Here is a 24,500-nt window from a genome sequence, read left to right as displayed (position 1 = left end):
CCCTTGGAGGAGGAAATGGCAACCCACTCCAGTAATCTTGCCTGGAAAATCACATGGACAGATGAGCCTGGTGAGCTACAGTCCTTGGGGTTGCAAAGAGTCAGATGCAACTTAGCAACTAAATAACAAATTCATGACTTACTTGTGTTCAAGTACAGGTTTATTTTTAAACATGAAAGCGTGCAGCTGGAGCCTGGGAGATTTAGGGACCAGGCTGAAGGAGGTTGTCTTCATTGCTTAGGTGGGGCTGGTCCAGTGGATCATGGGGTGGTGGGTTCTGATGTCCACCCCCCGCCTCCCTTTCCAGTGTCGAGAAGTGTGTGGCCTGAACGCCTCTGACCGCTGTGCCTTTGTCCGCACCAACCCCGACTGCCGCAGTGACGGGGGCTACCTGGACTACCTCGAGGGCATCTTCTGCCACTTCCCAGCCCGCCTCCTCCCTCTGGCCATCACCCTCTACGTGAGGCTCCGCTCTGGGTGGGGGGCTGATGAGAGAGGCCCGTGGCCCCAGCAGGACTTAACGCTCTTTCCCATCTCTGGCCTCCCCCTCTACCCTCGCCCAGGCTTTCTGGCTGGTTTATCTGTTTCTGATTCTGGGAGTCACCGCAGCAAAGTTGTAAGTTTGGGCCTGGCCTGATGTCCAGCTTGTAGATGGGAGAGTGGGGGTCCCGGGGTGGGAGGTTGACTTGGGGAGGACCCACCCTGGGCTTGGGGGGAAGGACCGGGGGCAGGAGCCACTCGCCGTGGAAACACTCACCGCTTTCCTCCGTAGCTTCTGCCCTAACCTGTCGGCCATTTCCACCACACTCAAGCTTTCCCACAATGTGGCAGTATCCTTTTGGTCCAGTTTTGGTACCCTGGAGGGAGGGCCAGAGGGTGTGAGGGCCTGGGAGATGGGGGATGGCTCGTGGCCTGGGCAGCCTGGAGCGCCTGTACTGAGGCCCCTTGACATGTCCCTCCATGGCGTCACCTTCCTGGCGTTTGGGAACGGGGCCCCGGATATCTTCAGCGCTCTAGTGGCCTTCTCGGACCCGCGCACAGCCGGCCTGGCCTTCGGGGCCCTGTTTGGTATGAGTGAGCGGCCCCGGCTGCAGGTGAGGGGGCTGGGAGGGCAGCCGGAGGTGGGCGCGGGGCGGACCGAGCCTGGCCTCCTCTCCCGCAGGCGCGGGCGTGCTGGTCACCACCGTGGTAGCCGGCGGGATCGCCATCCTGCGTCCCTTCACGGCGGCCTCCCGGCCCTTCCTCAGAGACATCGTCTTCTACATGGCGGCCGTGCTGCTGATCTTCACCGCGCTCTACCGTGGCAGGGTCACGCTGGCGTGGGCCCTGGGTGAGCTGCTGCGGGACCAGGGCGGGATCCCCCAGGGCTGATGGCTGGGAGGCACGGGGTTGGGGGGTGACGGGAGCGGGTGGTCTGCAGGGCAGAGAGTCACTTTTGTTTCTGAGTGATGGAACCACTGCTTGGGACCCTGGTGGCCTGGGCGTGAAAGGGGACTTGTGGTTCTGATCACCAAAGAGGGCAGGGCGAAGTCGGGGTGACATTTGGGTTTTCACAATCTCCAGTTTTCACTAGCGGTACAGCCACAATGCTGACTGTGACCCACAGGGTCACTCCATCCAGATGGTTCCAACGACATGATGGAGGGGCGACTTATAGAGGGTTGAGAAAAACCAGGGAGGGTGGCTGCGATGCAGAGATGCTACGGGTCAGCAACAGTGGGAGCCCCTGAAGTGGGCAGAGAATGGGGTGGCTGGAGCCTGCTGAGGGCTCCAGGCCCAGACCTGGGGTCACCCAGCCTGAGCGAGAGTTGCGGAAGGTCACGGGTCCTGCCAGAGACAGGGCCCCACAGCAGGGTGGGGGTGCCCCAGACCCTCCCCTGCTGCCTTCTGATTACTCTTGGGGCTCCATGCGCAGGCCCAGGGCAGCCAGAGACTGGGGGATACAGTCTGCAGGGGCTCAGCCTCTCAGGGCACAGAGCCGCACACTAGCCCTTTGCACTTGAACTGTGTCCTGGAGGCCACTGTCTGTGCCAGGGTTACACCCACTGTTGATGGATGGATTGGTTGGGTCGGGGGAAGGCGGGGTGACTTTGGTAGGGAGAAAATATGGGCCAAGGAGGGGAGGGGAGGCAGTGGGGCTCCAGGAAATGGCCCTTTGCCGGCTGGGCTGGGCTAACACAGCCACTGCCGCCAGGTGCCGGTGCCAGACTGGGCGCACTTGCTCTCTGGGCCCTGCGGCCAGGACGCCACTTGGTGACGGCGTGCCCTTGTCCGCAGGTTACCTGGGCTTCTACATGTTCTATGTGGTCACTGTGGTTCTCTGCACCTGGATCTACCAGTGGCAGCGGAGGAGATCCTTGGTCTGCTCCATGCCAGCTACCCCAGGTGAGGTCTGAGTGGAGCCCCCGAGGGAGGACCCCGGGTCTGGAGCCCCCTGTGCCCAGAAACTGCTGCCTCTGCTTCTGGAGGCCTGTGCCAGTGCCCATCTCCTCTTCCTACTTTTTCTACTTGTTCTACCAAGGTCCCCCCTCTGTGCCTTCGCTTGTGCTGCTAAAGCCTCGTCATTATCTGCTTGTCCAAGTTCATTAGTTCTTCGTGCTCCTGCCTGTTGCTGGGGCAAATCTTCCTAAGAGCCGTCACCTCCTGCATCCCAGAACGCGCTCCCTGCCAGGTGCTTCCACATACACAAATACATGCACACACACATCCAGAAATATGCAATACACACATCCATTCACAAATGCATAAACAGCGTGAGCGTACATAACACATACACAACACGTACAAATACACATTCACAAATACATACACATATACAACCCGCAGGCTTCCCAGGTGGCGCAGCGGTGAAGAATCCTCCTGCCGACGTGGGAGACCCTAGACACGTGGATTTGATCCTTGGGTCAGGAAGATCCCCTGGAGAGGGAAATGGCTACCCACTGCAGTATTCTTGCCTGGGAAATCCCAAAGACAGATGAAAGAGCCTGGCGGACTACAGTCCATGGGATTGCAAAGGGTCGGACACGGATGAGCGCACACACACACACACACACCCCCCACACATATATAGATACATGTCTCAAGCTGAATGGGGCTTCTGCCTTAGGAAAAGGCATGGTTCCCCCATTTACCCCAGTCCCCAGTGCTCTCTGTCGTCAACCCCAACGTGCACAGACCTGATTATGTTGGGAAACCGGAATTCTTCCCCCAAGCCTCTTTCACTTGGTCCCATGATGTGCTTGGCCCTCTTTGGCATGTGAGCCTGAGAACCTTGCCCTTGATCTGTTGCCATTTGTGCTGGGCCTCAGCTTTCTTCTCCAAACTCATTCACACCCCAAACTCCACTCCCCAACTGTGCAGGGCCACCCCCACCTCCCTGAACATGCCACGCTCCCTCTGGCTGTCTCCAGGCTTTGCCTGTGCTGTCCTTTTTCCCTGGTGTGTCCTTGTTCTGAAAAGACTTAAGGACTCAGCCTGGAGGGAGCTCTGCAGAGACCCCCAGGTGTCTCATCTGGGCTTGCACAGCTTTCAGACTCACTCCAGCACAATCTTTATCTCTCCATTCTGTTATTAATTTGCTTATGTTTCTGTCTGTTGGACTGTGAGCTTCCAGAGGGCCAGACTGTATCATTTCCTGAGGTCCTGGCACAGGTGTTGGTGACTCCTACAGGAGGTCTACCGTGATTTTTGCTCTCTTCTCTTTATCTGCTAGGCCTTCAGAATTCAGCACGTAGTACCCTGTGCTCTCTTCTAAACCCATCCTAGCTCACTGGGCTGGAACTAAAGGGGAAAATGAGGCCTAGAGAGTCATACAGAGGCAGAATCAGGGCTAGACTCTTCACTTGAGAACAGCCGTTTTCCTTTTGGGAAGCCTTTCTTTGCAGGGCTCGGTCCTCTAATCCCAAGGACTCCTGAGAAAAGTTTCAGACTGGAAAAGAAAAATATGTTGGGTTCCAGGTTCTGGAAGGTGCAATGTGGAAGTCAGTAAATGTTTGAGTGTTGTCTTCAGACGGCCGTATTAAATTTGACCTTACTGCCGCATCACTATATCTGAAAATGTTTTGTGAGTTAGACTTCTTGAGTCTGTAAGAATTCCTGAGCATACAGGGTGATTGCTGAGAAGTCCACGATACAGAGGGGGCCTGGACACTTGCACCCTGAATACCGAGCGGTCCCAGAGGTGCCCTACGGTAGAATAATGGTGGGAGGGGCTGGGTGCCCCACCTGGCTCATGGGAAAGTCCGCTCTGTCCTACAGAGATACTGTCAGATTCCGAGGAGGAACGGGTGTCTTCTAACACCAACAGCTATGACTATGGTGAGTCCAGGGGCTCTGTGTCCAGCTGGGGTGGGGGTGCCAGCTGGACTGGGCTGGAGAGGTCGGCGATGGGACCATCCAGCAACCCCCCCACCCCACCCCCAGCCCAGGGAGGAGGCAGTGAACAGCTCTCACTGCAGGCTGAGCTGGGTTTGCCTTTCCCGCCCCCTACCAGGCTCTGGGCTTTTTCCTTCTTCCCAGGGGTTGGGGGCACTGGTGGGAAGGAAGGGAGAGGGTTTCCCAGAGGCTGAGCCAGCCACAGACACCTGCCTCTCCCCGCTTGCGCCCCCAGGTGAGGAGTACCGGCCGCTGCTCCTGTACCCGGAGACCACGGCCCAGATCCTGGTGCAGGCCCTCAACCCCCTGGATTACAGGAAGTGGAGGACCAAGCCCACGTACTGGAGGGTCCTCAAGGTGTTCAAGGTGAGGGGGGCCCCTGGGGCCAGGCTTCTGACTTGGTGCTGGCACAGGGCACTGGCCCCTCCACCTTCTCCAGAGCAGTGAGGTTGGGGGGCGGGATGGGGGCTCTGCTGAGGACCTGATGGGGAAATAGATGAGACTGGGACTCCATGGGGAATGGAGTCATGCAGTGTGGCTCAGACTCCTCCCCACAAGGAAGGAAGGGGAGCATCTTCCCAAGGACAGAGAGGAGGCTGGCGACTCCTCCGGACCCGCTGAGAGCCAGGAACTGGGGCAGGTGAGAGTGGGTCACAGTGAGTCTAAATGAGATCAAAATAGCACTTTTCTGACCGCTCACTGCTTCCCTGTGCTACCTGTCTCCTGAGGTCTGGATGTGAGCAGGCTGGTTTCCATGAGGCAGGACTGCAGTGCTTTCTGCCACCCAGACCCAAAAAGTCAGAGGCCTCACCTCATAGCCCCCCAGCATGGATACCTTTCAGGCTTCCTCAGACCCAGGGGGCAGGTAATGAACAACAAATATTTATGCCCCATGACAGCTCTGGCTATATCATGATCTCAGGCAAGTCCCTTCATCGCTCTGAGCTTCAGCTTCCTTCACTGTAAAATGGGGGTAGTGATGGCGCCTTTCTTCTGGAATCCTTGTATCAGTGAGTTAGTGCTGCAGCTGCTGCTGAGTCGCTTCAGTCATGTCCGACTCTGTGCTATCCCATAGATGGCAGCCCACCAGGCTCCCCCGTCCCTGGGATTCTCCAGGCAAGAACACTGGAGTGCGTTGCCATTTCCTTCTCCAATGCAAGAAAGTGAAAAGTGAAAGTGAAGTCGCTCAGTCGTGTCCGACTCTTGGCGACCCCATGGACTGCAGCCTACCAGGCCCCTCCATCCATGGGATTTTCCAGGCAAGAATACTGGAGTGGGGTGCCATTGCCAGCAGTGCTATGTAAAAAACAGCCCCCAGCATCTCACTGACATGTGACGACAATATTTATCCTCATCCAGTCATCTGAGATGACTCTGGTTGGTGGTTCAGGTCTGCCCCGTACCTCCTTCTGGGGCCAGTGGGAGTATGCTCTTTTCTTGGCAGAAGAGACCAAGGCAGACTCCCCAAGCACAATTTATGCCTCGTTCACATCACATTCACCAATAGCCCATTGGCCAAAGCAAGCAGCATGGCCAAGTTCAACATCAGTGGGACAGGGAAATATATTCTGCAGACTCTAGTCATTTGACAAAAGTGTGGGGGTGATCAGTTCTGTTATGGGTGGAGGAGGATTGAAGAGTTGGGAACCATATGCAGCCTACCACAGTGGTTGTGACAATTTGATGAACTAATCTATGCGAAGGACTGACTCTGGTGCTTAGCATATGGTAAGCACTCCATACGTGTTATTAGTTTAGCTGCTGGCTAAAAACACAAGTGAAAGCGAAACACAAGGTATCGAGTCTGTCAGAGCTGGCCCTGTAGCCTGGTTTCAAAGCCTGTGTGGCTTTGGAGAGGTTTTAGCCTCTCTGAGCCTCAGTTTCTTTATCCAAAAGGTAGGAAAATTAAGAGTTCCTGTTCAGTGTTGGCAGTGGCCTGCACTAGGTTGTTGGCGGCGTGTTAACGGCAGCCGTCAGGAGCGCTTGGGGGCCTGCGCCAGGCGGGCGCTTCAGCAGTAGCGCCTTGTTCTTTTGTTGATTGGTTGATTCATCGTTGCACTGGGTCTTCATTGCTGCGCGGGCTCTTCTCTGGTTTCGGCGAGTGGGGGCTACTCTAGTCACAGTCTGTGGGCTTCTCATGCAGTGGCTTCTCTTGTTGCGGAGCGTGGACTTCAGGGCACACGGGCTTAGTTGCCCCATGGCATGTGGGATCTTCTCTGACCCAGGATCGAACCCATGTCCCCTGCATTGGCAGGCGGATTCTTAGCCACCAGGGAAGTCCAGCCTGGTTCTTGAACGACTGAGCTCAGGGTGGAGGCCAAGCACAGGCCTCCCTGCCTTCACCCTCCTGCCTTCCTGCACTTCACAGCTGCCCGTGGAGTTCCTGCTGCTCCTCACCGTCCCCGTCATGGACCCTGACAAGGAGGACAGGAACTGGAAGCGGCCCCTCAACTGCCTGCACCTGGTCATCAGCCCCCTGTTCCTGACCCTGACCCTGCAGTCGGGGGCCTGTGAGTATCCCTGCCCCTGGGGGGTGCCTAACCCCCCTCCTCCCCACAGTCCCGAAGTTTTCTTCTCAGCCACCCCAGGGGACCCTGGACCAGCGGGGCAGTCCTGAACATACAGCAGACGCTTAATATGTGCTTGTGCCTCGAGCCTCCGGTGGTCCATTGGTCACACTGGTTTCAGAGGCGAGTGACACACTGGTGGCCCCTGGACCAAATCCAGCCCTCTGGCACATTTGCTTGCGTTACCAAATTTACAGAGTTGATGATTTCTCAAGATAATCTGAGCCACATTCCTAACAGCAAAACTGGCAGAAGCTGAGAAGAGGCACCCCGCCCCCCTCCCCGGTGCTGGTGCCCACTGACTAGCTCCTCACAAACCCTTCCACTGCCTATTGAGTGACCTGAGTGGTCCCTGCTGGCCTTGAGCCTTCCCCCGTCTGCCCCAGGCTTTCCTTTTCTGACCTGTTTTGGCTAGAGCACTGCCCAGTCTTGTCAGGTGTCTTCTAACTCCTCCTGCTCAGGTTCTTCCTATTGTCCGACTTGAGTATCTCATGCTGCCCAGTCCTCTCTCTGTCATCTGAGCTCCTGTCCCTCAACCCAGGGGCATCTCCTGGAGGTGGCGGTAGGGTTTTGGTAGCAGATACAGGGCTGAGTGTGGCTTTTTTTTTTTTTTTTTTTGGCTAATGAGCATCAGGATGAAAAGGCTGCCAAATTCTGTTTGTCCTCCAATTTTATGGGAAGACATGGTCGCTGAGGAAGGAGACAGTGTGAACCCAGAGATGGGAAGGGCTCCCCCTAGTGGTGCCAGCGGGCTGGTTCATGACAGCCCTGCCTCTCCAGTCCCCCGGGACTTGGTTCATCATTCTTGTGGCTTCTTAAGAGAAGGGTTCCCAAGCATTCAACATTCAAGAACATCTTGGTTTTTCTCCCATTCTAAACTGTTTTATTTGATATTTTTCTTTAATCAGTTCTTTTTTTTTTTTAACTTCAGTGTACTGGAAAGGAATCTGTTTCACCGGCATCAATAGGAAACCAGCCTTGTTTCCAGTACACTTAAGATATTTAATTCTGTTACAGTGAGAGTACTGAAGAGGGAATCCGTTTACTGAGATGTGATTCTGTGATATTTACTGTCTTGTCCACCTGCCCCAGCACCGTCTAGTGGTAGCAGGTCCATGCTGGGGAAAGACTGGTTCAGGCTAACGCATTTGTGACCCCTTCCAGGTTGATCCCTGCATAGAGAGAACCCCCAGACTTGGCACCTTGCCCAAGGTCTGGGGGTTCTCTCCATCCAGGGGTCAGCCCAGCATGGGGTCACCTGCCCAAGGAGGTGACGTGTCCGCCAGTTAGACCTCCCAATCTCACTGCCAACTTCCATCTTCCTTCTCAAGGCCACCCTCAGAGCCCTCTTTCTTCTTCTTTTTTTCCACACCACCCAGCATGCAGGATCTTAGTTCCCCCATCAGGGATCAAACCCGTGCCCCTAGCAGTGGAAGCACAGTCTCACCACTGGACCACTGGGGAAGTCCCCAAAGCCATCTTTCTAAAGTGCCACTTGTCACATGTTGCGATCACTCCCCCACTCTAAGACCTCCATGGCTCCCCAGTGCCTCTTGGAAAAAGGCCACGTCCCCCAGCCATCATCCGAGATCTCTGAGATCCCGAGCCAGCCACCTTCCCCAGCCCTTTATCTACTTTTGGTGACACAAATCTGCTCAACTCCTTCCCTTCCATCTCTTCTCTCTGCCTGTGGAACCCTTGTGCCCCCCTCTGTTTACAGCTCAACTCACATCCTCAGCCTCCAAGAAGACCCTCCTAACCACCCCATGCCCCTCTCTCCTCCTGAAATGCCTCCAGCACAGGACTGAGAAATACAGAGAAAGGACCTCTCACCCAGGTGTCAAGGTCCAAAGCCAGCTCTGCAAGTGAGAGTCACATCTGTCAAAATTGCCCCCCAAAAATCTCCCGCTATGTATTATGTGCATAATTTTATATATTCAGCCCCTTATGTTATCCTTAGTGCACTGATGTTTATGAGCCCATGAGCTGGACTAAAGAAAGAAAAAAAGTCTTGTTACATGTGTCTGGGCAATTGAATCATCCATTGCCTTTAAGACTGGTGATGAAAGGATGGTATATGGAAATTTCTAGAGCGTTCTGCCAGCCTGCAGGGTTTCCTCCCTTAGGTGTTTTAACATGAAACCTCTAAAACCTTTGTAACTTTGTAGTGGATTGGTTCATAGAGTAGACTTCTCCAGAGAGCCAGAATTAGTAAGGTTGAGTTCGACTGTACAGGTCATCTCATGGAGCCATGCCTATCCATTGGTAATGCCTGGCGGGAGGGTGCTCCCTTTAAGCTCAAGTGGACCAAAGCATCATGGTTGATTAGTGATGTCTGCCTTGGGCATAAGAAAGGATAGCAGGAGTGAGTGGTCTTAGCCATTCCTATCTCAGTTCCAGGCTGGAGAGTCTGTTTTTCATGTCTGTCTTTCCAGTGTGAGTAGCTCAAGTGCAGGGATATGCTATGTCTTCAATTTCTCTGTCTCTCTGAAGTGCCTAGGACGGGGCTGGGCTCACAGGAAGTCTCTACCTTATATCCAAACAGTTGTTTGAGTTTTATCTGTGGGTTTTATCCCCTCCACACTCTCTCCATCATGCCAAGGGGCTTTCAGGAGGAGGTGCCAAGTTGAAGCCGTGGAGAGGACCAGCTCCCTTTCTCATCCCTCTGCAGATGGCGTCTATGAGATAGGTGGCCTCTTTCCTGTCTGGGCCGTGGTGATGATTGCGGGCACGGCCTTGGCTGCAGTGACCTTTTTTGCCACGTCCAACAGCGAGCCCCCCAGGTTTCACTGGGTAAGAAACCTCGGCTCTCCAAACTGGGAGGGGGGGACACTGGGGTCTCCCAGGCAGATATCCTGGGACTGTTAGGCCACTAATCACTTTTCATGATAACAAGTCTTAAAGGCCACTTTTAAGAGATTTTGTGCCTGTTCAAGTTCCTCTTTTTTTTTTTTTGGTAACAACTTCATTTTATTGAATTGCAGTTCATACACACATACAAGTCAGCCATCTGAGGCGTACAATTTAACTGTATTTATTATATTCATAGGACTTCCCCAATGGCTCAGATGGTAAAGAGTCTGCCTGCAATGCAGGAGACCTGGGTTCACTCTCTGGGCTGGGAACATCTCCTGGAGAAGGAAGTGGCAACTCCATTATATTCATGGAGTTGTACAACCATCACCACCATTTGGGATTCATCACCCCAAAAAGCCCTGTACCCGCCGACAGTCCCTCTCCATCCTCCCCCATCATCCTCTGGCCAGCGCAGTCTTTCAGTCCCTCCAGATTTTTCTGTTCTGAATATTTCACATACATGGCATCACACAATATGTAGCTTTTGTTGCCTGCCCTCTTTCACTTAGCAAAATGTTTTCAAGTGTATCCATGTTGTAGCCTGTGTCAGGACTTCATTCCTTTTCATGGACTACTATTCCATTGTACAGGCATAGCATATGTTGCTTCTCCATTCACCCATGAATGAACCCTGCGGTTTTTTCCCCCCACTTTTTAGCTGTTATGAATAATGCTGCTATGACCATTGGTTTAGAATTTTTTGTGTAGATATGTTTCATTTCTCTTAGCTGTCATCCTAGGAGTGAAACTGGTGGGTCAAATGTGAACTATTTGTTCACTTTTTTGAAGATCTACCAGACTTTTCCACCACTGTAACCAGAAAGCACCTGAGTTCCTAATGATCACATCCCAATGGTGGAATTGTTTTGTTTTGGGGGGTGTTTCCCCCACCACCATTCTCTCCATTCTGCAGGATGCTAAATAATTTTATAGGCAGTTTGTCCAGAGAATTTTTTTCTAAAGTTTACTTAAACTAATTATTGCTTTTAAAAATTCTAGTCTTTATTTTTAGAAACTCTGAATGAATTTGAACCGAAAGGAATTTGAATTTTCAGCAAATCGATTATTTAAGGAAATGTTGCTGTTTTTTAGTCAGTCATGTCCAACTCTTGGCGACCCCATGGACAGAGTAGCCCACCAGGCTCCTGTCATGGGTTTCTCCAGGCAAGAATACTGGAGAGGGTTGCCATTTCCTTCTCCAGGGGATCTTCCCATCCCAGGGATTGAATCTGTGTCTCCTGTGTTGGCAGGCAGATTCTTTACCACTGAGCCACCAGGGAAGCCCAGAGAAACATTAGCCAGTGTTTCTTACTAGTCTTTGAGGTACTCACACATGCTCCAAGATGAATGCATCTTGAAAACACGATGCTGAGTGAAACAGGCCAGTCACAAGGGCCCACATACTGTATGCCCTGTTTTTATCATGTGTCTAGAATAAACCAATCCAGAGCCAGAAAGCAGAGTGGTTTCCAGGGGCTGGGAGGAAGGTTGGGTGGGCTGGGGAGCACCTGCTCATGAGTATGGAGTTTCTTTTTGTGGTGATGGGGTGGCATTTGGTCCATCAACTAGAAGCCTGATGAGAGCTGTGATGTACCCCTTTTTGACAAAATGTTAATGCTGAGCTAGCATTTTATTGAGCACTTACTGTATGCTAGGCCCTAACTGCTTTGCGTCAACTAACTCATGCTCATGACTACCTCACAAGGTAGGTACTATGATCATCCCATTTTATAGCTGAGGAACTGAGGCCGTGTTCCTGTTCCCTCCCCCAGCTCTTTGCTTTCCTGGGCTTCCTGACCAGCGCCCTGTGGATCAATGCAGCTGCCACAGAGGTGGTGAACATCCTCCGGTCCCTGGGCGTGGTATTCCGGCTGAGCAACACTGTCCTGGGGCTCACGCTACTGGCCTGGGGGAACAGCATTGGAGGTGACTCGGGGCCGGGTGGGCTTCTGGAATGAGCATGGCTACCTCACTGCTCTTTGCTCCCCGACCAGAAATGACATGTGGGCAGGGCTTCCAGGACATCCACCCTCAGCAGCGCTCAGTGCCTACTGAGTGTGTTTGGAGTGACCATCACTGGGCTTCAAGTGGGATGGTCTGGACTGTACCTGAGACTGTAGAAGCTCCAGTCTCGTCTCTCCTTGCTGATGCACAGATACTTGATGGCTCCCCAGAGTTCAGGCAGGACGTGGAGCTCATTGTAGTCAACCAGCAGAATATATCCAGCTGAGCAACACCTACCCATGCTCATAGGTGTGGCATGGGTAGGCATTCATGCATACATATTGAGTTAGCCAAAGAATTCATTTGGAGTTTTCCATTTGACAGTAAAGAAAAGGCGGAATGAACTTTTTGGCCAATCCAATACGTATGTCCTTCTTTGGTTAGGGCAGCCAAGTACGGTTAATCAGGTTGTACATGGCCCAAGGGCATGCTGACAAGGGGTCAAAGGTCCCAAAACTAGCTCCCCTTCCACTCACCTTTTTGGGCCCCTTTTCCTAATTTGCACAGAGGCACTGTGTATGCTGGGGCTTCCCAGGTGGTACTAGTGGTAGAGAACACATCTGCCAATGCAGGAGACGCAAGAGGTACAGATTTGCTTCCTGAGTCGGGAAGATGCCCTGGAGGAGGGAATGGCAGCGCACTCCAGTATTCTTGCCTGGACAATTCCGTGGACAGAGGAGCCTGGCGGGCTACATACAGTCCACGGGGTTGCAGAGTCGGACACGACTGAAGTGACGTAGCCTACGCGTGCTGTGCTGGCAGGGTCAGGACCTGGGTGAAAGACTGGCGCTGGCTTGTCACACCCACAAGGTTGCCCCTGGTGGGAAGGAAGCAGGTGCATTAAGGAGGGAATTGTGTCTTATGGGACAGTGTGGCCTCCCACAGCACCCGGACGAGCTAGTGCCAGAGTCAGGCAGACATTCATCAGTGTGTGTTGACTGAATGACTGGGTGAGAATGAAGGAGTAGTGACCGACAAGGCCCAGGGAGGTCTCGCACCGCTCAAGGCCTTCTCTCGTTTCCACACAGATGTCTTCTCAGATTTCACGCTGGCCCGCCAGGGCTACCCGAGGATGGCGTTCTCGGCCTGCTTCGGTGGCATCATCTTCAGTATCCTTTCTGCGGTTGGCGTTCCCTCAGTGCTGGGAGCCAAGGGTGGGCTCTATTCCGCCCCCTTGGGACAGGCTTTCACTGGAACCCCTGCGGCAGGTGACTTGGCTGCTTGAGCCTCAGCTTTTTCATCTATAAGATGGGGATGTTGAGAGGACTGACCTCATTGGTTGTTGTAAAGATCGAATGAAGTGACAGAAGTGCTTGGTAAACAGCAGTGACGGCAGATATTCCTCTTCTTAGGGCAGAGGTATTGTCAGCAGGCACCCACACACTGAGCTCATGGAAGACCTCTCTCCCTCTTACAGATGTCATGGTCTGTAGATGTCAGGGGTGGCACATTTTTTCTTTTTCCTGCTAATTATTTACTTGTTCTTGACTGTGCTGGGTCTTTGTTGTTGCACAGGCTTTCTCTAGTTGCAGCAAGTGAGAGCTACTCTCTAGCTGCGGTACACGGGCTGCTTCTTGCAGTGGCTGCTCGTGTTGCAGAGCATGGCTTCTAGGGTGCATGGGCTTCAGTAGTTGCAGCATGCAGGCTTGGTAGCTGTGGCACCCTGGCGTAGTTGCCCTGCAGCATGTGGAATCTTCCTGGACCAGAGATCGAACCCACGTCCTCTGCATTAGCAAGCAGACTCTAAACTGTTGAACCACCAGCAAATTCTGGCAGATTTTTTCTTAAAGGGTCAGAGAATACATATTTTAGATTTTGTGGGCCATAGGACTCTTTTGCCACTCCTCAACTCTTCTACTGAAGTGTGAAAACAGTCATGGGCAATACATGAACGAATGGGCCTGACTGTCCCAATAAAACTTTATTAATAACAGCAGACAGTGGGCCGGATTGTCCTGTAGGCTTTCATTTGCCTGGTCTATATAGAAAAGAGAGGGTCAGGCAGCCTGGGGCTGTGAAAAAGGCAGGGCTTGGAATCCAAGCAGTCTTGGGTCCCGGTTCCAGCACTGCCACGTGCCAGCTGTGCGACCTGTGTGCAGATGCCTCCTGCCATTTGTCATGGCCTGTTGCCGCCGTGACCTGCTCCTGGCTGTAGGGCTGTGGCCTGTCCTGACCTCTCAGGTTGGGGTGGGAAGGATTGAGCCTTGGCTGCAGCAGTGTCCCCCATGCCATGCTCCATCACCAGTCTTCCCAGTCACTTCACATGACCTCTGTTTCTCCATCTCACCAGGCCCCAAGTGTTTGTCACTTCCTGCGATCCTTACAGATTGAGGCAAAATGTACACTGGACACTCTTAGAGGTGCTAAGGATAAGGCTTCCTCAGCGAGGGCTTTTGAGGGAAGGGAGCGGGTGGCAGGCAGACATCAGAAAGAGCGTCAGTGGGCTGCGTGTCGGGGTTATGGGTGTTATGTTCCAACAGACTTCCTGAACTGGACTGCAGATGTGCTGGTGGGAGTGGGGCTGGGCTGCCTGCTCCAGATCTCCAGGGCCCACATGGAGGTGAAGGTAAGTGCTGCATGGTTCAACAAGGAGCTGCTTCATAAGGGCCTCCTCCTCCCCTCCCCACTCTGGACCAGAGGCCATTCACATCTCGGCAGGTTACACTTACTGGGGAGAGGACTTGTCTAAATGTGTGATGTCTGATTTGTAGCATATCTTTAAAATATTTTGCATGTAGGGTTAAAAGTCTTCCTTGCAAGGTCATGGAGTGATTATTAATAAGATGTGGCTTTGAGGGAAGGGGGCAGGAAGGCTCTGGACTCCTGACTTGGTCTCATCACTGAAGTGTCTTGTTATAGGACTTTGACTGAAGTAGAACTCTGAGGGTCTCTAAGCCTCAGCTTCTTCACCTGTGAAATGGGTTGATCCCACCCCCCAACTTCCTGGATAAGCACACACGAGTTAAGGGCCAGGCTGAACTTATCCCACCCCTGTTGGGAGAGGACAGGCCGGGATGGGAGAGTGTTGACGACAGCCCCAGAAGGGAGGAACCTCCATAGATTTGAAATGCACAGAGCAAAAGAGGCTCTGTGGATTCAAGGGGCTCTGCAAATTCCCTGGGGGCACATGAGACCTCTTGACCCTGGCATTCCAGGGGGTGGTGGGCTGGAAATCTGCATTTTAAAATATACTCCCTGGAGACATATGAAGGTTAGGACCCTTGAAGGACAGGTCACCAGCAAGAAAACACTACTTGGGGGCAGGTAACCCAATTGTGTAGGTGACTTGGATGGGCCTCCCTATGGCCAGATCTTCCAGCTTTTTTCAAGGAGAAGAAATTGGGATTCCTAGGTGAGCTTTTCTCTTTGGAAATATTGCATAGGCAGATGCAAGGCAGATGTGACCCAGATTTGCCCAGAGTTTACATTCCCAGGCACTCGAATTCCGAGGCCAAACCAGAAAATGATGAAGATGGGGTGGGGCATGTGGCCCAGGGGACAGTTTTAAGGTGAATCTTGTGGAAGCGCTTGGAACGTGCAGCTGAATCATGGAGTCATTCATGGGAACAAAGTCGCCCAGCTCTTTCTCGGGGAGGCAGCTAGTTCTTGAATAGCCGCACGGACTATGTGTAATGAACTGGCTGTGGGCCAGCCTTTCACAGTGGCCACACCCATAAGCCAAATAGCTTCTGCTGGAAAAGTTCACTTTTCTAAGGGGTAAACACCCTCTGTCTGCAGATTTTGTTTATACTTCTCATGGGTTTAATGGGTTCCTTTCATTCCTGATTCTCAGACAGCTCCAGATAATGAGGCTTCAGGGTTGGCCCCCCGGGGGCCCTGTTTCTTTCCTTTGGCTCCTTGTGGAGTGTGTGTCTGCATTTCCTCTGCCTTTGTGCTGAGTTTAGGAAATGCTCCTGCAGTTAATTGCGTAAGACACAGGGCATCACAAGAGGTCATCACAGAAGGAAGTCCGAGCCGTACTGTTGGCTGAAAAGCAGGTTGCTCTTAAACATGTACCTACTGTCTGGTCCCATGTCTGGTTGCAGAATACACGGGGCTTTTGGTGCACACATGTACCCACACATCTGTGGACTTCGGATTTGGGCTGTCACGTACTATGGTCGATCCTTGACAGGAAGTAGGGATGCAGGAATTAGGGGTACTGACCGTCCCACGTGTCACAAATCTGCACAGTGCTGTCTCTGCCTCAAAAGCGAGTGAGTGAGTGAGAGTGTGTCCGACTCTTTTCGACCCCATGGACTGCAGCCCTTCAGGCTCCTCTGTCCATGGGATTTCCCCGGCGAGAATACTAGAGTGGGTTGCCATTTCCTTCTCCAGCCTCAAAAGCAAAGGAATTGATAAATGAATGGCCCAGGGGCAGGATACTGAAAGAGTTAGGATGGAATCTGGACTCAAACCCTAGCTGTTTTTCAATATTTATTTGTCTGTACCAGCGCTTCACTGCAGTATATGGGATTTAGTTCCCTGACCAGGGATCAAACCCCGGCCCCCTGCATTGAAAGCACTGAATCTTAGCCACTGGACCAGCAGGAAGTCTCAGACCCTAGCTCTTTGGATTCCACGTATTGTGATCTCTAATCCACCATGGACTTTCCCCCCCTGGCTTAAAGATTGTGAAATGAGAGTACGGATGCTGTGGTTGAAAGAAACCCACACGCGTGGACTCAGGCGGTTCAAACCAGTGCCGTTCAAGGGCCAGCCATACTCGCTTTCCTCGACAGCGGATTGGTGATTTTACACAATGGGGAGATGAGGGGGCATGGTGGGTGCGAAATACCTAGTGTAGTGCCTAGGGTTAAGCCTTCCATATGTGTTAGATAGGTGCTAAGTCTGGAGGGGAAAGAAGTGGGAAGGGGACTATTTCCCATGGACAGTGGAGCTGGGGGGCTACAGTCCCTGGGGGTTGCAAAGGAGTCGGACACAACCGAGCATGCGCACGTTCACGTTCAGGTGGTTTAAAAACACTGAACTTCAAGTTGGGGGAGCTATCTCACAGGGAGGCCAAAAGTCCTCCCTGGTCCCTAAGGAGGGGCCCTCAAACCTCGGTTTGACTGTCAGCTGCTGTAACCCAGCCTCTCTCCCCTGTTCCCCCCCCCGCAGCTGGAGCCGGACGGACTGTTGGTGTGGATCTTGGCCGGCACCCTGGGCCTCAGCCTCGTCTGTTCCTTGGTCTTGGTCCCGCTGCAGTGCTTCCAGCTGAGCCGAGTTTATGGCTGCTGCCTGCTTCTCCTCTACCTGACCTTCCTCGTGGTGGCCCTGCTCACTGAATTTGGAGTGATTCACTTGAAAACTGTGTGAGTGAAGCTGCGTCAGAGTCCGCCTGGTGGTCGGGAGGTGTCACTGCAGGCGATGAGACGGAGGATGAAGTGCCTTCTGCAGAACCCGCGCGGCCCCAGCCGTGAACAGAGTGTGGGTTCGTGGGGCCCACGCTCTCTGCCAAAGATTCCAGGTCACTGCCGTGTGCAGTGAGGACAGTCAAACCTTGTTTCTGGGACTGTGGCGACGGGGCTTCCCTGTGGACAGAGTCCCAGCGGCAGGCGGAAGACTTCCTTGCATTACCTTCAGAGCCTCTTTTGAAGGTTGGGGTCTGGGTCGAAGGGGGAAGCCTGGGTGTCTTCCAGGCTGGTTCGGGAAGACCCCAAAGAATTCAGGGCTGGAGGCGGTTAGTCACCCCTTGCTGCCTGCCTGCAATGTTTCTCAGGGCCCAGAGGGCTGCCAAACCAGGGTTTAGGGAATCAGGGTGACTCGGACCTGGCAGATAGCCTGTGTCGGGTCAGCATACGAAGTGTTCTGAGTTTTGGAGCTGCACCGTCCAGCAGAAACATAGGAGACATGACCCTAACTGTGAATTTCTGAGTCGCCATGCTAATAAAGCCAAAAGAAAATGGTGAAATTAATCACAATATGTATTGCTCCTCAATGGCAGCCAGTGGCAATGGCCCATCAGCGGCTCCAAATTAGGCGGTGCAGCTCCAGGCCCTGCCTCTAGAACTGTCTGCTGGCTTCAGAGGTTTCCCTAGCTGCAAAACAGGAGTCAGTCTGACGGTACCTGGTGCCTACCTCAGGGGGAGCCCTGGGCTGGGGTTCCCCTGCCTGCAAGCTCTGGGAGGGTGGTGAGCACTCCCGGGTGCCTTCCTGCTGGCAGCCAGTGACCCCCTTTTTAATAAGTCTTTTTCCATTTGCTCGATGCCTTAGGCTAGCAGTAAAGGGATTTGACTGTCTTTTCTTCCAATGAACATAATTATTAAATATTTCAAGGATACAGAAAATAACATACACGCAGCTGTTACTAGTTCTTCTTAACCCAGGCCAGGGTGACAGGCAGTTGGATCCAGGGCTGAAGGGTCTTGGGCCTGATGGATCTGGACTTTGTGGCGCGTCTAGGGGTGGGGCTGAGGTGGTGTCATGGACCAGCACGGCTGGGTCCTGTCCATGCTCCCCACGATCGTGGAGGCCACCGCGTGGTGCCTGCTGGAAGTCACGAGGCAGCAGCCACACGTACAAAGCGGAGGCTCTTTATTAATATGCCGGAAATCCGCAGACATGGTGGGTTTTCTAGGTAACAAATCGCCGACGTACAAAACCTTACAGCATCGTTCCCGCTACCGATACAGAATGATTGTCACATGGTGTGGAGTAAGGCTGGGTTAAGGGAGGGAAGCGAGGAGGAGGGGCCGGATGGCGTCCCCCACCAAAGCTGGGTCAGGGCACAGGGCCATCAGATGCTGACTGATAGGTGGTAAGGGGCCCAGAGCAGGCCGGCACGCCTCACGTCGGCATCACCGAGCTGAGGTGAGAGGGTGTCCGAGCTGGGTGAGCTCACAGCCCTGGGTGACACCCGCTCCCTGCTTGATGGCCTGTGTGCGAGCTGGAAGGTCCACCCTAGGAGGCCCCCAGTGACCCCACGGGGCAGCTGTCCTTGGCCTCAGTGATGAGGGCGCCCACCAGGGGCTGGAGTCTGGGCCATCAGCACTGTTGCCACTTGGCCTCCGTCCTGTCCCTGACTTAAAACAGGGCCTTTCGCAGGACAGGGGTGGGAAGCCTGGACTCAACCCACTCTTCCTGGTAGCAGCCGTCACCCTGGGGGTGGGGGAGTGCGCTCAGCCTCCCTGGCACCCCTCTTCTGAGGGCAGATGCTGAGATCGGAGGACTCATGCCTTCCTTTCAAGGCTGCCCCTTGCCTCCTGCTTCCAGAATGCCCATTTCAGTACACAAAAGCTAAAAGGCACCCGGTTGTGCAAATAAAGTTCCTTCTCTGGAGCGGGGAAGGGGTCCAGGCCTGGGCCTGGTGCCAAGCTGCCCGCAGCAGCCTGTCGCTCCCCAGAGATGAGGAGGACAATGTCCTTCTCCTGATTCCTGGTGGGAACCTCAGTGGTTCTCAGTGATTGGTTTGTTTCCCTAAAGGGCTGTGCTTAAAAGAAAAAAAAAAAACAAACCACCACCACTCCTCCCCTGATGAGGGGCAGAGCTATGGGATGCTGGCTCTGGCGATCAGCCCTCCGAGGCCGCAGTCAAGACTTGGCCATGGAGGTGGGGTAGGGAGCCGGATCCTGCCCCACTGGAAGGAGAATGCGGGGAGGGCAGAGGCTCTGGCCCCCGCCTTCCTAGCTCACGGAGGCAGCTGGAGAGCTGCAGTTGGAGCAGGATGCCCAGCGGGGGCTCCCCCCCAACCCTGTCCTCCCTGCATGCTGCCTCCTGCACCGGTGTGCAGCCCAGGAGCCACCACTGCTAACCCCGCCCTGCTGTGCATTCACGCCCCGACGGCACTCCAATCTCAGGACTCGCCCAAGGTCCCCGGGAAACCGAGGGGCCATCAGAACCTGCTCCCAGGATGGGGAAACCTTGGAGCGAGCCGAGTCCCCGCTCCCACCTCAGTCAAGTCCACGGGGAGTGACTCGCTCAAGGTGAGGGCAGAGCCGGCCAAGGGTACCAATGTGGGCGGCCGTGGACGGCCTGAGGTGAGCCTCTGCCTTTTGTTCCCTTTTCCTCAGCACGCACACATGTGAAGGACCTGCTACGGTCTTTGGCAGAATCCTGAATTAACCAAAATATCTTTTTGCTTGAACAGGACAATTCCAAGGCAAAGGGATTTAAGGAGAAAGCCCATTCACTTTAGGACTTGTTCTGGGGTGGTAGCCACTAGCCTGTTCTCCTCCTCCTATGGGCCATCTTAGAAGCATTTTCAGCAACAAGGGTTGAAACTTATGGTAGGTGAGAAGGCTCACGGAGCCAGGATACAGCATCTCTGGCCGCCCGGCGCTGGCTTAGATCTGACCACGTGGAGTACCCACAGCCCCGGATCACTGGTTCCGGTAGGTGCTTGCTGGGTACTGGTTTCCCAAGGGAACACCCATTCCATTATCACATCTGGAGAAATACCAACCCGAGGATGTGGGCTCTTTCCTTCCTAAGTGGTTTTGTCCCCAAAGCAGGACACAGGAGCCCTGGTCTGTAGGGCAGGTCAGTGGGGAGGCTGCTGGGTGGGGAAGGATTCTGAGAACAGCGTCAGGAAGACGGTGTGACAGGCACGTGGGCCCACTGTGAAGGCCAGCCCTGCAGAGATCAGCAGGTCCATTCACGTGTTCTTGTGAAGGGGCCTTCAGGAGCCTTCCATGTTAAGAGCCGCTCTTGGTGGCCTGACCGCCCCCAAGAAGCAGCCGACTTCCAGGGTTAAATAGGGTAAGGCGGTTATAAACCAAACCCCATCTTGTCGGCCTTTTTCTCCTTTCTGTATATAAATATGTGCATATATATATGGATGTGTATATATATATATATATATATAACATATACATATATACACATACATTACTTTGATACATTGTAGTAAAATAATACTATTGTGTTATTGCATAGAAGAGATGGCTTTTGCAGGCTGGGCTTAGGTGATGGTCTGGGAGCGCTGGCGGCTGCCTGGAGGCTGCTGGGTGGTAGGGACCACGCAGCTGCTGAGCTGTCGCTGATGTTCCTCCTGCTTGCGGGCGTGTTCCTCATACCACTCCTAAAGCGAGAGAGCAGACAGGGTGCTGAGTGGGTCCCGCCAGCTAACCCCAGCCTAATGGGGGTCACCCAGGCCGGGCAGCACTGGGGCCTCCACCTGCTGTGGGCGGCAGCAGAGAGGCTGCTGCTAGGGCCACCCAACTGGGACCGAACACCACCCCCAGACCTGCTGGGAAGGCTGACTGTGCCCCTAAGTGGAAAAATTACTGTGCACTCTTTCCCTTTCTAATTAGAGGTATGCAAACCTCCTTGTCCAGTGTGCTTTGCACAAACCTCTTTGTAAATGAGGCCCAGGTAATAATCACCCTTTACTTGTGAACATAATCTGTGTGGTTCACAAAGAGATGTGGCACCCCCCCCCCCCCCGCCCCCGCAACCCTCCATGGTATATCCCCTTTGAGCCAGGTGTCCTTATCTTACACTTGAAAAACCTGGAGCTCACAAGTTGTATAAAGTTCCGTGCAGTTTCATGCACCTCCTAACTCCCCTCTTTGAAGAGGCTGGTCCTGGCAAGCCAGCCAGGAACCACCCCACCATGCTCTCTCTGCCCTGTGTGTCTCCTGCTGCACGTGTTTCCTTCTCAGTTCTGGCTCAGAGGATGAGAAGGAGATGAGGTCACTGACATGCGGAAGAACAGATGGGGGGCTACCTGTGTTGGGGAACTAATGCTTCAAGGGTTCAAGGCTGATCCCTGAAGGACCACTGGTGGTGGTTCCAACAGATAATCCCCCATAGCTCCCCACCGAGCATGCCCCACAACTCAAGACGGGGACTGGAGATGGGCCCCCGCCCGGCAGTGGGGAGGACCACTCCCACGCAGGAGGAACTGGCAGCGCGGTCGGGGGGGTGCTCCTACCTGAATCTCCTCTTGGTACATCTTTAGGCTCAGGTCGCTTTTGGTCCTTGATCTCCGTCCCAGAAACACCAAGGTATTTTGCTAGGGAAGAATGGGGAGGTTACAGGGACCCGCCCGAGTCTGGGCCCTGGTGCCTGGCTTCTGCAGGCCTCACATGCTCCTCTGGCTTCTGCAAAGGTGCCCCCCTCCCCCCAAAAAAGTCACTAAAACTTGTGGGGACAGGGGACTTTCCTGGTGGTCCAGTGATTAAGCCGGAGAAGGAAATGGCAACCCACTCCAGTATTCTTTCTGGGAGAATCCCATGGACAGAGGAGCCTGGCGGGCTATAGTCCTTGGGGCTGCAAAGAGTTGGACACAACTAAGCAACTCAACACCAACCAGTGGCTAAGAATCCATCTTCCAATGCAGGGGCTGTGGGTTCAATCCTTGGTTGGGGAACTGAGATCTCACATGGCTCGGGGCGACTAAGTCTGTGTGCCACAACTAAGGCCCAGCACAGCGACACAGCCACAAACACAACTTGAGGGGATGGACAGTGGGGGAGGGGTTGCACTAAGCTCCTTCGGACAAGGCCCTGGGGCTCCCCACCTCGTATCTCTCCATCTGGGAGAGGATCTTGAGCAGCTGGGCAATGTCTGAGTTGGCTCCCCCTGCCTCCCGGTAGAGCTTCAGAACTGCGACCAGCTCGTCTTTGGAGAGCTCCTTCTCCAGGGTGATGCCGCCGTCCACTGCGGGAGGGGAGGGCAGTGGGAAGGCGCCTGGCTTGGTCTGGTTTAGCCAGCCTCCCTGCTGCCCCTATAGGGGGCTTAAGGTTCCCTGGATCTGCAGGATACAACCCCCCATGTCGCCCCTACCATCTAGCACTCCCATCCCTCCCGTTTCCTGCCCTTCACAGTTGCTGTGAGGAGCGCTGCTCAGGCCAGCAGCGTACAGGGGACAGGGTTGCAGGAGGCCATCCCCGAGCCAGAAGGAAACAATCAGGTAGCCTGAGAGGACAGAGATTTGGAAACAAGTCGCCATAGGGATGTGGCGGTTTTGATGGAGAATCTGGAAAGAATAGAGGATCAGTACACAGAAAGCCATGCAACCTGGGAAAAGGGAGGCTGTCACTGAAGCCGGGCTTGTCAAGCTGCTATGGGCTCTGCGGCCCACGGTATTTACATCGTTTAAATCAAGAACCAGAGGACAAACATGTTGTTTGGAACACAGGGACGGTAACTAAAAGGAACAGCTAAGGGGTGAGCAGTCTGGGAGATAAGAAAGGTGGGACAGAGGGCTGCTGGGGTCACAGTCGGCCTGTGGCTTTTCTTGATCTCTGATCTGAATTGTTCTGGTTTTTAAGATGAGATCCTGAGCGGTTTTTTTGGTCATTAACTATTTGAAAATAATGCAAATAAGAGGTCAAGAAAGATAAGCCAGACTGATAAGCTGAACTGCCAGAAGACTGGACATCCAGACAGCTGAAAAGCTGACAGCTGAACAGAAAGGCAGACAAGCGGCAGACGCCCGCACTGACCTTCCGAGTCCTGGTTCTTGCGGCTGTAGTTCATTCGGAAGACAAAGGCTTCGAGGATGAAGGCCACAATGATGGTCATCACCACCTGGCCAGGCACAGGGAGGGGAGGAGAGAGGAATGGGGGGTGTGAATTGCGATGGGGCCCCAGAGCCCGGGCACTCTGCGGCCCCCGACCTACCATGGTCACGATGTAGAAGGTCATGAAGTAGAGGCGGCTCCAGTGCGAGGTCTGGGAGGTGACACCTTCCTGCAGACAGAGGGAAGCAGGCGGTGAGCGAGCGCCGGGGGCGGGGGGCCGGGGGCGGGGATGCGCTGTCTACCCAGCCTTCTCTGTGGCCCCCGCTCTTTACAGACCCTTCCTGATTTGCCTTCAGTTGTGGAGACAAAGGAGGCCAACCTGGCTCCTTAGGTGCAAAAACTCCTCTGTGCTCCTTAGGCCTGGACGCCTCCCCGTTCAGAGCTAATGGCGCAGGACTAAGGCAGCCAGCCTTTGGAGAATTTAAAGGATGGGAAAAACCAACCAAGCACCTTGGCCACACTGTTCCTTGATTGGCAAGTTCCCCCCACAGCAGTGGGAGCAGGACAGAGACCAGAGGCTGCCTGGCCTCTCCTGGCTGGTGAGGGATATGCAGAGAGGGTGGGGAGCAAGGCCACGTTCAGCTAATGGTGGGGTGGCCCCGGGATTCAGCCCATATCCTGGTCTCCCCACAGAACCCCGGCCCCCTGTGGGGGACAGGAGAGCAATGCACCCCATGCTGGGCTGGATGAGGGCAGACACCCCCAGGAGCTGATGGGGAGGTCCTTACCATGATGATGTACCAGTTGTTGACAACCGTGAGCTCGAACAAGGTCACTGCCAAACAGAAGGGAGAAACAGAAATGTCTTAATCAGACCCGCTTTTGCAAAGTGGGGTCAGTGGCCTCTGTCCACCTATCCTGGGTACCAGGCACCTGTCTGCCAGCCTGGGCTGTGAGCTCCAGAGAGAGCGGCCAAGACCCTTCCAGAGCGCCTGCCCCATAGGAAGTGGTCCCGTCTCGGCCTGGCCCCTAAAGCATGCGTCTTTTGCCTCAGAAGCTCGAGATGCTGGGGTGGGGATCCTGAGGAAGAGCCCCCCAGACCTTCCTCGGTCTAGGGATGTCATGAGGGGGTACTCTGAGAAAGCTGCGTCTGGCAAGGCCCCTACCGTCTGTGGCCCACTGCCCTTCCAGCTTCTCCGTGGACACCAGGAGCAGAGCTGTGTGGGCCTGGCCTGGGTGCACAGGGCACTGTGGCTGGGCCCCCCTGTGACACTGGGGTTGTGACAAG

At 54.1% G+C, this 24,500-nt stretch overlaps 2 protein-coding genes across 3 annotated transcripts in view; one reads left to right on the top strand and one right to left on the bottom strand.

Moving 5' to 3' along the window:
- Window positions 1-18,041, top strand: part of SLC8B1 (solute carrier family 8 member B1) — a 29,177-nt gene extending 11,136 nt beyond the window's left edge. The window contains exons 3-16 of the mRNA XM_052654736.1: window positions 308-460; window positions 564-616; window positions 773-829; window positions 962-1,068; window positions 1,163-1,330; window positions 2,278-2,385; window positions 4,258-4,317; window positions 4,610-4,740; window positions 6,743-6,884; window positions 9,613-9,734; window positions 11,570-11,723; window positions 12,830-12,910; window positions 14,303-14,367; window positions 16,923-18,041. Of these exons, the coding sequence (XP_052510696.1) occupies window positions 308-460; window positions 564-616; window positions 773-829; window positions 962-1,068; window positions 1,163-1,330; window positions 2,278-2,385; window positions 4,258-4,317; window positions 4,610-4,740; window positions 6,743-6,884; window positions 9,613-9,734; window positions 11,570-11,723; window positions 12,830-12,910; window positions 14,303-14,367; window positions 16,923-17,120 (1,599 nt within the window). The 3' untranslated portion in view covers window positions 17,121-18,041. The remainder of the gene's footprint in view (window positions 1-307; window positions 461-563; window positions 617-772; window positions 830-961; window positions 1,069-1,162; window positions 1,331-2,277; window positions 2,386-4,257; window positions 4,318-4,609; window positions 4,741-6,742; window positions 6,885-9,612; window positions 9,735-11,569; window positions 11,724-12,829; window positions 12,911-14,302; window positions 14,368-16,922) is intronic.
- Window positions 18,042-18,342: 301 nt separating this feature from the next.
- Window positions 18,343-24,500, bottom strand: part of TPCN1 (two pore segment channel 1) — a 63,787-nt gene continuing 57,629 nt past the window's right edge. For both annotated transcript variants that reach the window (XM_052654321.1, XM_052654322.1), the window contains 6 exons: window positions 24,001-24,047; window positions 23,373-23,441; window positions 23,195-23,279; window positions 22,267-22,406; window positions 21,679-21,759; window positions 18,343-20,823 (listed from right to left, as the gene is read on the bottom strand). In XM_052654321.1, coding sequence (XP_052510281.1) covers window positions 20,704-20,823; window positions 21,679-21,759; window positions 22,267-22,406; window positions 23,195-23,279; window positions 23,373-23,441; window positions 24,001-24,047 — 542 coding nt within the window. In that variant the 3' untranslated portion in view covers window positions 18,343-20,703. The remainder of the gene's footprint in view (window positions 20,824-21,678; window positions 21,760-22,266; window positions 22,407-23,194; window positions 23,280-23,372; window positions 23,442-24,000; window positions 24,048-24,500) is intronic.

This window comes from Budorcas taxicolor, chromosome 17 (assembly GCF_023091745.1).
Source record: "Budorcas taxicolor isolate Tak-1 chromosome 17, Takin1.1, whole genome shotgun sequence".
NCBI classification, from domain to species: domain Eukaryota; kingdom Metazoa; phylum Chordata; class Mammalia; order Artiodactyla; family Bovidae; genus Budorcas; species Budorcas taxicolor.
This window is presented reverse-complemented; position numbering and strand designations above follow the sequence as displayed.